Here is an 18,396-nt window from a genome sequence, read left to right as displayed (position 1 = left end):
ATTTCTTTCTCTTGCCTGATTGCCCTGGCCAGAACTTCCAACACCATGTTGAATAGGAGTGGTGAGAGAGGGCATCCCTGTCTTGTGCCAGGTTTTATGGGGAATGCTTCCTGTTTTTGCCCATTCGGTATGATATTGGCTGTGGGTTTGTCATAAATAGCTCTTATTATTTTGAGATATGTTCCATCAATACCAAATTTATTGAGAGTTTTTAGCATGAAGGGCTGTTGAATTTTGTCAAAGGCCTTTTCTGCATCTGTTGAGATAATCACGTGGTTTTTATCTTTGATTCTGTTTATATGCTGGATTACGTTTGTTGATTTGCGTATGTTGAACCAGCCTTGCATCCCAGGGATAAAGCCCACTTTCACAATTAAAATGCAAAATTATTTCAGCTGTTTCTCAAAGTTAACACAAATTTTGCCTCTTTTTTTTTTTCTGGAAACAAATAGAATAGAAAGCAAGAACTGACTAGAATATACATTTTCCAACCTTTAAAATTGGTTTTAGACTGTTCTAAAAAGTGTATGACCCTCAGAGATAATACATCCAACACCACAACTAGTTTATGGAGCAGTTTTGTGAGTGAACTGGTCAGTAATGACACATGGCCAATTTTCCACTTGTGAAGTATCAGGTTTCCTCCGTTGGAATCCACATTTCTGCCAAAGCAGTATCCTACAAATTTTTTTCTCCCCAGGGACTAATCCCACTCACCCTTCTCATCTTTTTCTCCCGTAAATGCTCAAATGCTTTTCAGTACATGTTGATTTGCAGGAAACTGATATTACATGTGTTACAGATACATATATGACTTTGCTTGCAAAGTCTAGTAATTAGTAATCTTGAAAAGTTGTGCTTCAGGGACTGAACAGAGTATACTGTCTAACTTAACATGAATGAAAGGGAAAACTGGCTTTGTTTCTTCATTTATAGCTTTCCCTCAGGTACCATCCATCACATTTCTTCCTGGATCTCCCTTTAGGGCTTCCTGAGTCTCTGTGCTGATTCTTTAATAACAGTATCCATCACCATAGTCAGTTTCTAATATCTTACCCTTTTCACTGTTAGAGTCACACTATATTTTCAATATAGTAACACTATAAGAGATATGACTTTATTTTTTTCCATGACATAATGATATATTATTTTCTGATGAGAGAGAAGCAGTTACATGATCAAAAACTAAATAGTTCCAAAACTATTTTGACTTTTAAATATTGTGTATGTGTACTATGGACAATGATAGATGTACCATTCTAATTTGGACTGTTATTGAAATTTATTTGCATTTCCTCAGGAAAAGGTCAGGGAACAAACAGCTATGGATTGGGCTTTAGTGAACTGGTAAGCTCCTGAAATTGTACAAAAAAGTCAAGTCTCTGTGTGTGTGTGTCTGTGTGTGTGTGTGTGTGTATGGATATGGATATTTTCTGGGAAAGGATTCAAAATATTTATGAGATTCTCAAAGAGGACTGTGAACTGCAGAAGTTTAAGAGCGACTAGTCTGAAACATATGGGGCAAAAGCAAAAAATGAATAACAGTGAAATAATATCTGTTACAGTTTTTTAAATAAAAAGATCTACAGCTAATCAATTAAAAGGTTGTCCTGCACTAAACAGAATAAAAAATCAGTGTGAAGAAAAACTGAAAAAGTAGGGGCAAATAATCTCTCAATGGAGTTCTCTAACATGTGTCTTTTTCACACATGATACAAGTCTTATAAAGGAAATACTTACTTGTTCACCTCGAAGTCCTGGGAGTCCAGGATGTCCTTTGAGACCCTGCAAAAGAATAAGCAAAGACACACTATGAAAAGTAAACTCATATGCGCCAAATAACAAAACATAGGTTGCAAGTTGCCTTATATCCCAACTTTTGGTTTCCTCTTCAACACAAATTTAATTGTTACTAATTTATTTCTTATTAAACTTAATCTTTTTTATTTAATAAGAACTACATTTTTATTAAATAACAAATTAATTCTTATTAATAATATAATCTTGCATGTTTTTCTTTCTTTTTTTTTTTTTCCTGAGACAGAGTCTGGCTCTGTCACCCAGGCTGGAGGGCAGTGGCGCAATCTCGGCTCACTGCAAGCTTCGTCTCCTGGGTTCACACCGTTGTCCTGCCTCAGCCACCTGAGTAGCTGGGACTATGGGCACCTGTCACCACACCCAGCTAATTTTTTGTGTTTTTTAGTAGAGACAGGGTTTCACCGTGTTAGCCAGGATGGTCTCGATCTCCTGACCTCGATATCCACCCGCCTCAGCCTCTCAAAATGCTGGGATTACAGGCGTGAGCCACCGTGCCCAGCCTTCTTGCATGTTATTTGAATGACTTGTTACTATCAACTAAAATGGTAGCATAGTACCAAATAGAGACTAAAGCACAGTATCTTTTATAAAAGGTTCATATCTAGCAATGGATATGTTAAGTTTGCTGAAGCTTTTAAAAAGTTAGTTTTAGTTGAATAATGCTAAGACAAATGGTCTCAGACATAATCTATTTGTAATTATTGAAAAACTGGATCATATCCAGGCAGTTCCTCTAACCCAGATCATTGTCATAACACCCCAAGAATGACCTAACTCAAAGAATCGTGAGGCTACTCACAGGTTCATCAAAAGGGGTTCTATAAAGTTGTCTAGGGAATTAGTAATAAAGAATAGTTTCCAAATAATAGAAGCAAAAGAAAATCTTAATCTCTATAAGTTAACACCCAAAGCTATAAAATAGACAATATCTTTCTTCCTCAAGAAAGATATAGGGACAAAATAAAGGAAACTAAAAGAAAGGACAGGAAGAATGAAATAAAGAAAGATTTTGGAGCTTATTTGTACAGTTCTACATAAAAATCAGTGATTTGATCTACTGTTTACCGAAGGATTTTGGTGCATATAAAAGAACAAAAGAAATTCCTTTTCTTAAGGACTTAAAATATAACTCAAAAGCCTGAAATAAATCATAGTTTATGAATATCAAAAATTTCCGATTAATATACTGCAAACTAAAGACAAATTTCCTGGGTTTCAGAATATAGCCTAATGGAGTGAAAGAATTATTCAGTATGAATCACTGAGGGTTTATCAGAAGAGATGAGTTTGGATTACTGGATGAAGGAAGGGAATTACACTTTGGTTAAAAAACATCATTTAGAAGAGGTGCCTATTTGAAAACTAAAGGAATGATTTCAACAGCTTTTGCGATATTAAACCTAAAACAGTTTAACTGTTTTTACATTTTTAAAGAGAGTTCAAGATTAGGCTAATTACATAATATAATACATATCGTGCTCAGTTGTCTAAATGTTTACACAAAATTCCACAAGTAAAATATCTACAAAGCTAAGTTTTTTGACTTTTTACAACAGGAGATAAGAAACATCCTCAGTACTAGACAGTGGTGGTGGCTCCCTGGGATGAGGCAGCAGCTCTAGGAGAGTGTGAGCTGGAAGTTTCCTGGAGGATGACAAATAAAGAGCCAGGGTAGGAGGCTCATAGGTTACAGAGACTCTCTGCCATGAGCCTATTTCCTTTTCCTATTTTTTAAAAAAGTGTGTGTTTATTTATTTACTTATTTTAAATTCTGTGAACCCTTGAGTCTAGCTGTCTAGCTACATGCTTGATTTTCTTTGGCCAACACCTGTTTTTCAGATCAGAGTTAGTTTCCTCATTAGCCTATAATGAAACAAAATGCAATGGTGGCACAATTTTATTTTAGCTTATTTTCCCCAAATCACTCCATAATAGTAAACTATGTGTATATGTTAATCATGGTATCTTCTGTATGTACACTTCTCTTTAAAGGGGTCCTCTTCATTCAGAGACCCTGACAAGGTGGCAGCACCATGCAGTCATGATCTGTTTTTTATGAACCCACTCCTTCCCCACCTCAGCCACAGGACTTGACACTTAATCTAGGGGAGGACAATATAAGTCAGGCCAGTAGCTTACAAAATGACTTGGAATAAAGATTTATTTAAATAAATTCATTCATTCATTCATCCATGTCAATAAAGTTTTATTTAAATAAAAACAAGCTGGGCCAGGCAAATGGCATTCCTGTAGTCCAGTTACTTAAGATGCTGAGGTGGGAGGGTTGCTTGAGCCCAGGAGCTCAAGTCCAGTGAGGGCAACATAGCACCTTCTTAAAAAGAAAAAAAAAACACAAAAGGACAAGATGGGCCAATAAAAATCTCTTTTTTAAAAAAATAAAGTTGATTAAAACAACAACAATAGAAAAATGCAAGTACTTAGCAGTGGGGGTAGGAGGGAGCTGGACAGATTCACAAAGAAGGGCTAAGAGGAAGAGTAGGGTCGCTGAGATGCTACAAGAAAGCCAAAGTATACATAAAAATTAGAAATAGAAATTATGTTAAGACAGTTGTCAGAGGACAAGATAACACAAAAAAGCAGATGCAGAGAAAGCAGATAAGTACTGGTAGAAAAGTACAATAAAAGATTCACAAACTAATGCTGCTAAGATACAGCTGCTTTGAATCAGTGTGTATGTCAGACCAAGTCATATTACAGTACCTAGCTTTAGATTCCATGGGATCCCTGTTTCCTTATTGCTGCAGAGAGGATTGAAATAATCACTGTTTCTTGAAATATCCTATATCCCCTTTCTAGGCAATCCGAAGAGCCTAAGTAAAGCAATTTTTGTTTGTTTGTTTTACTGATAATAACAATGAACAGATCAAGCCATCTTGATCTGTTCTAGATCCAATTTTATCACAAACTAGTCATATTGTTAACATCAGTGTCTTAATTTGTAAAGTGACAGCATTCAATTACATTTTTGCTAAATTTTTTATTGCTTAATACTTTGACTACTGTAATCTATAAGAAAGTCATTACGTTTTTCAATGTAGCTGTCATTGAGTAAAAAAGCAGATATAAGAGTTCCTTTAGGATGGCCAGGCGCAGTGGCTCATGCCTGTAATCCCAGCACTTTGGGAGGCAGAGGCAGGCGGATCAAAGGAGGTCAGTAGTTACAGACTACCTGGCCAACATGGCAAAACCCGTCTCCATTAAAAACACAAAAATATTAGCCAAGCGTGGTGGCGTGTGCCTGTAATCCCAGCTACTTGGGAGGCTGAGACAGGAGAATTGCTTGAACCCAGGAGGCAGAGGTTGCAGTGAGCTGAGATCACTCCACTGCACTCCAGCCTGGGTGACACAGCAAGACTCCATCTAAAAAAAGAAAAAAAAGTTATTTCAGGTTTGGAGACATAGGGAGAATTCATGTAAGGTCAGTCTACATATCAGAGAAAAATCCAGATTCAGGCACCCACGGGGTACTTCCTTAAATGCTCTAAAACAAAGACGGGACTCTGGAGTGGGCAAAATGGAAGAGAGTGGGTTGGGTAGGAGGCTGTTATGACAGTCTAGGTCAAAGATAATTATAAGTCAGCCTAGGTTGGTAGAGTTAAAGATGATACCTAAGCCTTTAAAAAACCTTAAACTTAATTTAAGCTTTTTATTGTACTCACTGTGGTGTCCCCATTGCCTGGTACATAGATGTTGCTTATTAATTAACTGGTGGAGAGACATGGATGGATGAATGAATGAATGAATGAATGAATGAAAAGACTTGGATGAATTTAAGAATCACTTGGGTAGAAAATAGATTCTAAGTATTTAATGTGGTAACTCTATTATCTGAATGTTGAAATGAAAGGTAATAAATAGAATACAGATTTCCTTTTTGTTATTTTAAAATATATATTTGTAATATACTGAAGTTATATCCACTATTATATACTTTCATTTATTCCCATATGCCTTATTTGTTTTCTACTTAAACACTAGTCTCTAAAGTTTTTAAAAGCAAAGGGGATATGTTCCTTGGAAAACTGCCTACATTCAAGCTTTGGCATAGCTCCACTCTAGGGATTTTATTTTTAAAAACTAGTTTATGTTATGGTCTTTTGAAAATATTTTTTGAGTCATTATTTTCTATATTCATAGAGGAAGAATAACAAAAATGTTTCCATCACTAGCATATGATTTTTCTCTGATTAGCATTCTGAAAACTGAATACATTCCTTAAGGAATGCCAATAGGAAAATTTACAAATTGTTTCAATACAGATTTAAAACACATGACAATAAATTACAGAATTGTCTTAATTTTTGCTGTAATATAAAATCAGTTTACAAAGGAGTGCAGAGCAAAACGGCAAAATAGCAGCCTATGCTGTTCGTCCCTCCGCATCGCCGGAACATCCAATTTTAACAACGATCCACACACAGAAAAACAGAGTCACAAGAAGCAAAAAGCAGATAAGCAATAGCAATCACTGTACCTGGTTTTTACTTCATATTGTGGAAAGAGACACTGAGGAGGACAAGCGATACCGTCTTGAATAGTGAATGCCACCCCTCCCCGATCTCCCTGCAATGTGGAAAGAGAATCTGTGCACTCTAGGAAGGGAAAGCTCAGCGATTGGGAGAATTTACATTGAACTCAATACTTCCCTGTCACAGCAGGAGCATTTGGACCAGCCCTAACCAGAAGGGAATCGCACATCCTCAAGGAACATGAGTTTCTTGGCAAGCCTTACCACCATGAGCTGAAGTGCTCTGGGGTCCTAGGTAAACTTCAAAGGCTGTCTAGGACACAATGACTGCAATTCCTAGGCTATGCCTAGTGCTAGGCTGGGCTTACAGCCAGTGAACTAGGGAGGAATGTGAACTAGGGAGGCAACAGCTGGCATGGCTAAGGGAGTGTGAGTACCACCCCTTCCCCAAGCCCAGGCAGCACAGCTCATAACAAGGAAGGTGACTCTTTCCTTCTGCATCAGGAGAGAAGAGTGAAGAGTAAAGAGGACTTTGTTTTGCATCTTGGATACCAACTCAGCCACAGTGAAACAGTGCACCAAGCAGAGATGTGAGACCCCCATTTGAGGCCCTAGCTCCTGGATAACATTTCTAGACACACCCTGGGTCAAAAGAGAACCTGCTGCTTTGAAGGGAAGGATCCAGTACTGGCAGAATTCATCATCTGTTGACCAAAGAGCACTTGGGCCCTGAAAAACCACCAAGAATACCCAGTGAGTATGCTGTGGGCCTTGGGCTCTGAGACATGCTGGCCTTCAAGAGTGGCCCAGTACATTCCCAGCTGTGGTGGCTACAGTGAAAGACTCCTTCTGTTTGAGAAAAGCAAAAGGAAAAAGAGACAGGATTTTGTCTTGCACCCTATGTACCAGCTTAGCCACAGTAGGGTAAGGTAATTAGCAGGCTCTTGGGGTCCTTGAGTCCAGGACTAGGATCTTAGACAGATTTCTGGACCTGGTCTACTGTGCTGAAGGATGAGTCACAGGCCTGGCAGCATTCAACACAAGCTGATGGAAGAGAGCCCTTGGCCTTTAAGTAAACATTGGTGAAAGCCTAGCAGAAACCCCTATGGACTAGTGTTGGTGGCCACAGGGAAGGGCTCATCTGCCTGTGGAAATTACTGGGAAGAGTGGGAAGGACTCTGTATTATGGTTTGAATGCCAGTTTAGCTACAGTAGAGTAGAAGAGCAGGTAAGTTGCTACTGTCTTTGACTTCAATCCCTGGCTCCCACACAGCATCCTTGGACACACCCTGGGCCTGGGGGAAACTCATCACTCCAAAGGGAAGGGCCTTGGGTGAGGCCCAGTAGCTCATGTCTGACCCAGCACAGTTCCAGTGGTGACAGCCACAGGGGTGCCTGTATCACCACACCCCCAGTTCCAGGTGGCCCAGCAAAGAAAGAGAGAGAGACTCCATTTGTTTGGAAGAAATTAAGGGAAAAGAACAAGAGTCTCTGCTTGGTAACCCAAAGAATTCTTTCAGAGCTTATGTAAGACCACCAAGGCGGTACCTCTACAAAAACCACAGTGTTATTGGGCTTGGGGCCCAAGTCCCTTCAAACACTTGGAAAGCCTTCCAAGGACAGGCACAAACAAGCCCAGACTGTGAAGACGACAACAAATACCTAACTCTTCAATGCCCAAACACCAATGAACATCTACAAGTAACAACACCACCATGAAAACATGATCTCACCAAATGAGCACGGGGCCAGTCCTTGAGAAACAGAGAAATATGACCTTTCAAATGGAGAATTCAAAATAGGTGTTTTGAGGAAACCCAAAGAAATTCAAGATAACACAAAGAAGAAATTCAGAATTCTGTCAGAAAAATTTCACAAACAGATTGAAATAATTAAAAACGCTCAAGCAGAAATTCTAGAGCTGAGAAATACAACTGATATGCTGAAGAATGTATCAGAGTCCTTTGATAGCAGAACTGATCAAGCAGAAGAAAGAATTAGTGAGCTTGAAGCCAGGCTGTTTGACAATACACAGTCAGAGGAGACAAAAGAAAAAAGAATAAAAAACAATGAAGCACACCTACAAGATGGAAAATAGCCTCAAAAGGGAAAATCTAAGAGTTATTGGCCTTAAAGAGGAAGCAGAGAAAGAGAAAGGGGTAGAAGGTTTATTGAAAGGGATAATATCAGAAAACTCCCCAAACCTACAGAAAGATATCAAGATTCAAGTACAAGAAGGTTATAGATCACCAAGCAGATTTAACCTAAAAAGACTACCTCAAGATATTTAAAAATCAAACCCTCAAACGTCCAAGATTAAAAAATGATCCTAAAAGTGGTGAAAGAAAAGAAACAAATAACATACCATGGAGCTCCAATACATCTGGCAGCAGACTTCTCAGTGGAAACCATACAGGCCAGGAGAGAGTGGCATGACATAATCAAAGTGCTGAAGGAAAAAACAACTTTTACCCTAGAATGGAATATCCAGCAAAAATATACTTTAAGTATGAAGAAGAAATAGACTTTCCTAGACAAACAAAAGCTAATGGATTCCATCAACACCAGACCTGTCCTATAAGAAATGCTAACGGGAGTCATTCAATCAGAAAAAAAAAAAAAAATGTTACTGAGCAAGAAGAAACCATCTGAATACAAAACTCACTGGTAATAGTACGTACACAGAAAAACACAGGCTCATATAACACTGTAATGGTGGTGTGTCAACTTCTCTTGAATTAAGTGATAAGATGAAATTAAAAACCAACAAAAAATAATAACTCAATTTTAAAGACATAGTATAAAAACACAAAAAAAGACAAAAAGTTTAAAAATGGGAGGATGAAGTTGAGGCATAGAGTTTTTATCAGTTTTCTCTTTACCTGTTTGTTGGTTTATGCAATCAGTGTTAAGCTGTCATCAGTTTAAAATAGTGGGTTATAAGATAGTATTTGCACGCCTCATGGTAACCTCAAACCAAAAAAACATACAACAGACACATAACAAATAAAAAGTAAGAAATCAAAGCATACTACTAGATAAAAATCACCTTCACTAAATGAAAAACTGGAATGGGAGGAAAGAAGGAAGAGAAGACCACAAAACAACCAGAAAACAAATAACAAAATGGCAGGAATAAGTTTCTACTTATCGGTAATAACATTGAATGTAAATGGACTAACCTCGCCAATCAAAAGACATAGAGTGGCTGAATGAATGAAAAAACAAGTCTCAATGATCTTTGCCTATAAGAAACACACTTCACCTATATACACATAGACTGAAAATAAATGGATAAAAAAAGATACTCCATGCCAATGGAAACCAAAAAAGAGCAAGAATAGCTATACTTATATCAGACAAAACAGATTTCCAAACAAAAACTATGAGAAAAAGAAGGTCATTATATTGTAATAAAGGGGTCAATTCAGCGAGAGGATACAATGATTGTAAATATATATGCACTAAAGCACCCAGATAAATAAAGTAAACATTACTGGAGCTAAAGAGAGAGATAGACCCTACTACAATAATTGCTGGAGACCTCAATACCGCCACTTTCAGCATTGGACAGACTGCCCTGACAGAAAATCAACAAACATCAGACATAATCTCCACTACAGAACAAGTGGACCTAATAGATATCTGCAGAGCATTTCACCCAATGGCTGCAGAATAGACATTTTTCTCCTCAGCACATGGATCATTCTCAAGGAGAGGTCATATGTCAGGTCACAGAGTAAGTCTTAAAACATTCAAAGAAACTGAAATAATATTAACCATCTTCTCTGACCACAATGGAATAAAATAACAAAGGAATTTTGGAAACGACACAAACACATGAAAATTAAACAGTATGCTCTTGAATTGACCAGTGAGTCAATGAAGAAATTAAAAAGGAATTTGGAAAAGTCCTTGAAATAAATGATAATGAAAACACAACATATCAAAATCTATGGGATACAGTGAAAGCAGTACTAAGAGAAAAATTTATAGCTATAAGTGCCTACACCAAAAAAGAAGAAAAATTTCAAATAAGTAACGTAATGATGTGTCTTAATAAACTAGGAAAGCAACAGCAAACTGAATCCCAAATTAGTAGAAGAAAAGGAATAATAAAGATCAGAGTGGACATAAATTTGAAAATCATTTCAATACACTATAAAAGATCAATGAAACAAAAACTTGGTTTTCCGAAAAGATAAACAAAATTGACAAAGCTATGAGCAACTATGTGCCAATAAATTGGAAAATCTAGAAAAAATAAAAAAATTCCTAGACACACACAACCTACCAAGATTGAACCACAAACCAAGATTGACAACTTGAACAGACCAACAACAAGTAATGAAACTGAAGCCTTAATAAAAAGTCTCCCAGAAAAGAAAAGCCCAGGACCCCATGGCTTCACTGCTGAATGCTGCCAAACATTTCAAGGAGAAATAATATCAATCCTACTCAAACTGTTCCAAAAAACAGAGGACCAGGGAATACTTCCAAACTCATTCTATAAGGCCAGTATTACCCAGATCTCAAAACCAGACAAAGACATATCAAAAAAAGAAAACAGTAGATGACCTAGGCAAGATGGCTGAGTAACAGTTCTGGTCTGCAACTCCCGGTGAGATCAATGCAGAAGGCGAGTGATTTCTGATTTCCAACTGAGGTACCCAGCTCATCTCATTGGGACTGGTTAGACAGTGGGTGCAGCCCATGGAGGACAAGCAGAAGCAGGCTGGGGTGTTGCCTCACCTGGGAAGTGCAAGCGGTCAGGGAACTCCCTCCCCAAGCCAAGGGAAGTCATGAGGGACTGTGCCTTGTGGGACACAGATATCTGGCCAAGATACTATTCTTTTCCCACAGTCTTCGAAACCCACAGAACAGGAGATTCCCTCAGGTGCCTACACCACCAAGGCCCTGGGTTTCAAGCACAAAACTGGGCAGCCATTTGGGGAGACAAGCTAGCTGCAGGAATTTTTTTCATACCCCATGGTGCCTGGAATGCCAGTGAGACAGACCTGTTCACTCCCCTGGAAAGGAGGCTGAAGCCAGGGAGTCAAGTGGTCTAGTTCAGTGGATTCCACCCCCACAGAGCCCATCAAGCTAAGATCCACTGACTTGAAATTCTTGCTGCCAGCACCGTAGTCTGATATCGACCTGGGATGCTCGAGCTTGGTGGGGAGAGGGGCATCCACCATTACTGAGGCTTGAGTAGGTGGTTTTCCCCTCACAGTGTAAACAAAGCCACTGGGAAGTTCAAAATGGGTCAAAGCTGCTATAGCCAGACTGCCTCTCTAGATTCCTCCTCTCTGGGCAGGGCATCTCTGAAAGAAAGGCAGCAGTCCCAGCCAGGTGCTTACAGATAAAACTTTCATCTCCCTGGGTCAGAGCACCTGGGGGAAGGGGTGGCTGTGGGAGCAGCTTCAGCAGACTTAAACGTTCCTGCCTGCTGGCTTGGAAGAGAGCAGTGGATCTCCCAGCACAGCACTTGAGCTCTGTTAAGGGACAGACTGCCTCCTCAAGTGGATTCCTGACCCCTGTGCCTCCTGATTGGGAGATACCTCCCAGCAGGGGTCGACAGACACCTCATACAGGAGAGCTCTGGCTAGAACTAGTGGGTGCTCCTCTGGGACAAAGCTTCCAGAGGAAGGAGCAGGCAGCAATCTTTGCTGTTCTGCAGGCTTTGCTGGAGATACCCAGGCAAACAGGGTCTGGACTGGACCTCCAGCAAACTCCAGCAGACCTGCAGCAGATGGGCCTGACTGTTAGAAGGAAAACTAACAAACAGAAAGAAATAGCATCAACATCAACAAAATGGACATCCACACAAAAACTCCATCTGAAGGTCACCAAGATAAAAGACCAAAGGTAGATAAATCCACGAAGATGAGGAAAAAACCAGTGCAAAAAGCCTGAAAATTCCAAAAAGCAGAATGCCTCTTCTCCTCCAAAGGATCACAACTCCTCGCCAGCAAGGAAACAAAACTGGATGGAGCATGAATTTGACAAAATGACAGAAATAGGCTTCAGAAGGTGGGTAATAACAAACTTCTCCGAGCTAAAGGATCATGTTCTAACCCAATGCAAGGAAGCTAAGAACCTTGAAAAAAGGTCAGAGGAATTGCTAACTGGAATAACCAGTTTAGAGAAGAACATAAATGACTTGATGGAGCTGAAAAACACAGCACGAGAACTTGGTGAAGCATACACAATATCAAGAACCGAATCGGTCAAATGGAAGAAAGGATATCAGAAATTGAAGATCAATTTAATGAAATAAATCAGGAACACAAGATTAGAGGAAACAAAATGAAAAGGAAAGAACAAAGCCTCCAAGAAATATGCGACTATGTGTAAAGACCAAACCTATGTTTGATTGGTGTACCCGAAAGTGACAGGAAGGATGCAACCAAGTTGGGAAACACTCTTCAGGATATTATGAAGAACTTCCCCAACCTAGCAAGGCAGGCTAACATTCAAATTCAGGAAATACAGAGAACACCACAATGATACTCCTCAAGAAGAGCAACCCCAAGACACATAATCATCAGATTCACCAAGGTTGAAATAAAGAAAAAAATGTTAAGGGCAGCCGGAGAGAAAGGTTGGGTTACTCACAAAGTGAACCCCATCAGACTAATAACAGATCTCTCTGTGGAAACCCTACAAGCCAGGAGAGAGGGGGGCTAATATTCAACATTCTTAAAGAAAATCAAGTCAGCTTCATCCCTGGGATGCAAGACTGGTTCAACATACACAAATCAATCAACGTAATCCATCACATAAACAGAACCAATGAAAAAAACCACACGATTATCTCAATAGATGCAGAAAAGGCCTTCAACAAAATTCAACAGCGCTTCATGCTAAAAACTCTCAGTAAACTAGGTTGGAACGTACCTCAAAATAATAAGAGCTATTTACGACAAACCCACAGCCAATATCATACTGAATGGGTAAAAGCTGGAAGCATTCCCTTTGAAAACCAGCACAAGACAAGGATGCCCTCTCTCACCACTCCTATCCAACATAGTATTGGAAGTCCTGGCCAGGGAAATCAGCAAGAGAAAGAAATAAAGTGTATTCAAATAGGAAGAGAGGAAGTCAAATTGTCCCCGTTTGCAGATGACATGATTGTATATTTAGAAAACCCCATTGTCTCAGCCCAAAATCTCAAGCTAATAAGCAACTTCAGCAAAGTCTCGGGATACGAAATCAATGTGCAAAAATCACAAATATTCCTACACATCAATAATAGACAAACAGAGAGCCAAATCATGAGTCAACTTCCATTCACAATTGCTACAAAGAGAATAAAATACCTAGGAATCCAACTTACAACGGATGTTAAGGACCTCTTCAAGGAGAACTACAAACCACTGCTCAAGGAAATAAGAGAAGACACAAATAAATGGAAGAATATTCCATGCTCATGGATAAGAATAATCAATATCATGAAAATGGCCATACTGCCCAAAGTAATTTATAGATTCAATGCTATCCCCATCAAGCTACCATTGACCTTCTTTAGAGAACTAGAAAAAACTACTTTAAATTTCATATGGAACCAAAAAGGAGCCAGTATGTCCTAGACAATCCTAAGCAAAAAGAACAAAGCTGGAGGCATCACGCTACCTGACTTCAAACTATACTACAAGGCTACAGTAACCAAAACAGCATAGTATTGGTATCAAAACAGAGAGATAGACAATGGAACATAATAGAGTCCTCAGAAATAACACCATACATCTACAACCATCGGATCCTTGACAAACCTGACAAAAACAAGAAATGGGGAAAGGATTCCCTATTTAATAAATGGTGTTGGTAAAACTGGCTACTCATATGCAGAAAACTGAAACTGGACCCCTTTCTTACACCTTATACAAAAAATAACTCAAGATGAATTATAGACTTAAATTTAAGACCTAAAACCATAAAAACCCTAGAAGAAAACCTAGGCAATATCATTCAGGAAATAGGCATGGGCAAAGACTTCATGACTAAAACACCAAAAGCAATGACCACAAAAGCCAAAATTGACAAATGGGATATAATTAAACTAAAGAGCTCTGCACAGCAAAAGAAATTATCATCAGAGTGGACAGGCAACCTACAGGACAGGAGAAAAGTGTTGCCATCTAGCCCATTAGACAAAGGGCTAATATCCAGAATCTACAAGGAGCTTAAACAAATTTACAAGAAAAAAAACAGACAACCCCATCAAAATGTGGGCAAAGGATATGAACAAAGACTTCTCAAAAGAAGACACTTATGTGGCCAATACACATATGAAAAAAAACTCATATGTTCATTAGAGAAATGCAAATCCAAACAACAATGAGATACCATCTCATGCCAGTTAGAATGATGATCATTAAAAAGTCAGGAAATAACAGAGGCTGGAGAGGATGTGGAGAAACAGGAAAGCTTTTACACTGTTGGTGGGAGTGTAAATTAGTTCAATCATTGTGAAAGACAGTGTGGCAATTTCTCAAGGATCTAGAACCAGAAATACCATTTGACCCGGCAATCTCATTACTGGGTATATACCCAAAAGATTATAAATCATTCTACTATAAAGACACATGCACACGTATGTTTATTGCAGCGCTATCCACAATAGCAAAGACTTGGAACCAACCCAAATGCCCATCAATGATAGATTGGATAAAGAAAATGTGGCACATATACACCATGGAAGAGTATGCAGCCATAAAAAAAGGATGAGTTCATGTCCTTTGCAGGGACATGGATGAAGTTGGAAACCATCATTCTCAGCAAACTAACACAGGAACAGAAAACCAAACACTGCAAGTTCTCACTCATAAGTGGGAGTTGAACAATGAGAACACATGGACACAGGGAGAGGAACATCACACACTGGGGTCTGTGGGAGGGTGGGGGGCTAGGGGAGGCATAGCATTAAGATAAATACCTAATGTAGATGACAGGTTGATGCATGCAGCAAACCACTATGGCACATGTATATCTATGTAACAAACATGCACATTCTGCAAATGTATCCCAGAACTTAAAGTATAATAAAAAATAAATAAATAAATAAAACTGCAGGCCAACATCTCTGATAAATATTGATACAAAAATCCTCAACAAAATACTAGTAAACTGAATTCAAGAATACATTAAAAAGATAATTCATTATGACCAAGTGGGATTTATCTCAGGGATGTAAGGATGATTCAACACACACAAATCAATATCATATCGACAGAATGAAGGTCAAAAACCATATTATCATTTCAATTAATGCTGAAAAGGCATTTGATAAAGTTCTACACCCCTTCTTGATTAAAAAAACCTCAAAAACTGGATATAAAATGAATATACCTCTTCATAATAAAAGTCATATATGATAGATCCACAGCTAATATCATTCTGAATGGGGGAATACTGAAAGCTTTTCCTATTAGATCTGGAACACGACAAGGATGCCCACTTTCACCACTGTTATTCAACATAGTACTGAAAATCTTAACTAGAGCGATCAGACAACAGAAAAAAAAAAATAAAGGATCCTAATTGAAAAGGAAGAAGCTAAATTATCCTTGTTTGCAGATGAGATGACATTACAGCTGGTAAAACCTAAAGATTCCACCAAAAAAACAAAACCTATTAGAACTGGTAAAAAAATTCAGTAAAGTTGTAGGATACAAAATCAACATACAAAAATCAGTAGCATTTCAATATGCCAACAATGAACGATTGTAAAACGAAATAAAAAAGCAATCCCATTTACAATAGCCACACATAAAATAAACTAGGAATTAACAAAATAAGTAAAATATCTCTATGATGAAAACTATAAAACACTGATGAAAGACATTGAAGAGGACACCAAAAAATGGAAAGATATTCCATGTTCATGGATTGGAAGAATCAATATTGTTAAGATGTCCATACTGCCCAAAGCAATCTACAGATTCAATACAATCTGTATCAAAATATCAGTAATATTCTTCACAGAAATAGAAAAAAGCAATCCTAAAATTTATGTGGAACCCCAAAAGACAGAGAATAGACAAAGCTATCCTGAGCAAAGAGAACAAAACTGGAGGAATCAATTACCTGATTTCAAATTATACTGCAGAGTTACAGTAACCAAAACAGCATGGTACCAGCATAAAAACACAGACCAAAAGAACAGAATAGAGAACCCAGAAATAAATCCACACGCCTACAGTGAACTCATTTTTGACAGAGTTGCCAAGAATACACATTGAGGAAAAGACACTCTTCAATAAATAGTGCTGGGGAAACTGGATATCCATATGTAGAATAATGAAACTTGATCCCTATCTCTTGCCTTTTACAAAAATCAATTCAAAATAGATTAAAGACTTAAATCTAAGACCTCAAACTATGAAACTACTACAAGAAAATATTGGGGAACCCCTCCAGGATATTGGTCTGGGCAAAGATATCTTAAGTAATACCCCCCACAAGCACAGCCGGCCAAAGCAAAAATGGACAAATGGGATTGCATCAAGTTAAAAAGTTTCTTCACAGCAAAGAAAACAATCAACAAAGTGAAAAAACAACCCAGAAAATAGGAGAAAATATTTGCAAACTACCTATCTCACAAGAGATTAATAACTAGAATACACAGGTGCTCAAACAACTCTATAGGAAAAAAAATCAAATAATCCAATTAAAAATGGGAAAAGATTTGAATAGATATTTTTTAAAATGAGACAAGAAAATGGTAAACAGGCATATAAAAACGTGCTCAACATTATTGATCATCAAAGAAATGCAAATCCAAACTACAATCTTACCCCAGTCAAAATGGCTTATATCCAAAAGAATGCTGATGAGGATGTGGAAAAAGGAGAACCTTCATACACTATTCACTGGAAGGTAAATTAGTACAACCAGTATGGAGAACAGTTTCGAGTTTCCTCAAAAAACCAAAAATAAAACTACCACTGGATTTAGCAATCCCACTACTGGGTATATATCCAGAAGAAAAGAAATCAGTATAGTGAAGAGATATCTGCACTCCCAAATTTGCTGCAGCACTGTTCACAATAGCCAAGATTTGGAAGTGACCTAAGTGTCCATCAACAGATGAATGGATAAAGAAAATGTGGTACATATACAAAACGGAGTATATTCAGCCATACAAAAAAGAATGAGATTCTGTCATTTGCAACAGCGTGGATGGAACGGGAGGTCATTAGGTTAAGTGAAATAAGCCAGGCACAGAAAGACAAACATCATGTGTTCTTGCTTATCTGTGGGACCTAAATATCACAAAATTGAATTGATGGAGATAGGAAAGGAAGGATGGTTATTTGAGGCTGGGAGGGGAATAGGAGATGAGGTGGAGGTAGGGAGGGGGACATAGTTAATGGGTACAAAAAAATAGTTACAAAGAATGAATAAGACCCAGTATTTGTTAGCACAACAGAGAAACTCTAGTAAATAATAATTTAATTGTACAATTTAAAATAAATAGAGTATCATTGGATTGTTTGTAACACACAGGATAAATGTTTGTGAGGACAGATATCCAATTTTCCATGATGTGATTATTATGCATTGCAGCCCGTACCAAAATATCTCATGTACCCCATGAATATACACACTTACTATGTACCTACAAAATTAAAGTAATAAATAAATTGCCTCAGCAAGAATTCCAATAATAAATGGAGCTTATAATCCAATTTTATATAGACTCAGTTTTAATAAATATGTTAACAAAAATTTGAGCCCTAAAAATATGTTATCAATAGGTGACCACACAAGACAGAAAAAAAAAAAGACACAATTGAATCAAAATCAGAAATATTAGTGGTTACAAAAGAAACCAGTTTGAAACTACTCCCAGTAATTAAGATTTGAATATGTAAATAAAATGTTTAATCATAAGGAAAACAGTAGTATCATTTATACACAGATCCTCCTCACTTTGCACGATAGCATAGGACCATAAAAATAACTGTGCAAGCTGAAATTGTACAAAGCAGTCTTACTAACCAATGGGAAAATTTACAATTGTTCCATGACCTTTAAATATTTTTGTCAAAATGTTAAAAACTCTCTTACTGTTGGTTATAGTT

General features: G+C 37.9%; 1 protein-coding gene across 1 annotated transcript in view; it reads right to left on the bottom strand.

The window, feature by feature from the left end:
• COL24A1 (collagen, type XXIV, alpha 1) overlaps nucleotides 1-18,396 on the bottom strand; it is a 395,043-nt gene that overhangs the window by 310,195 nt on the left and 66,452 nt on the right. Inside the window, exon 8 of the mRNA XM_011956095.1 lies at nucleotides 1,741-1,785. Coding sequence (XP_011811485.1) covers nucleotides 1,741-1,785 — 45 coding nt within the window. The remainder of the gene's footprint in view (nucleotides 1-1,740; nucleotides 1,786-18,396) is intronic.

The sequence above is a fragment of the Colobus angolensis genome, unplaced genomic scaffold (assembly GCF_000951035.1).
Source record: "Colobus angolensis palliatus isolate OR3802 unplaced genomic scaffold, Cang.pa_1.0 Scaffold41, whole genome shotgun sequence".
Taxonomy (NCBI): Eukaryota; Metazoa; Chordata; class Mammalia; order Primates; family Cercopithecidae; genus Colobus; species Colobus angolensis.
This window is presented reverse-complemented; position numbering and strand designations above follow the sequence as displayed.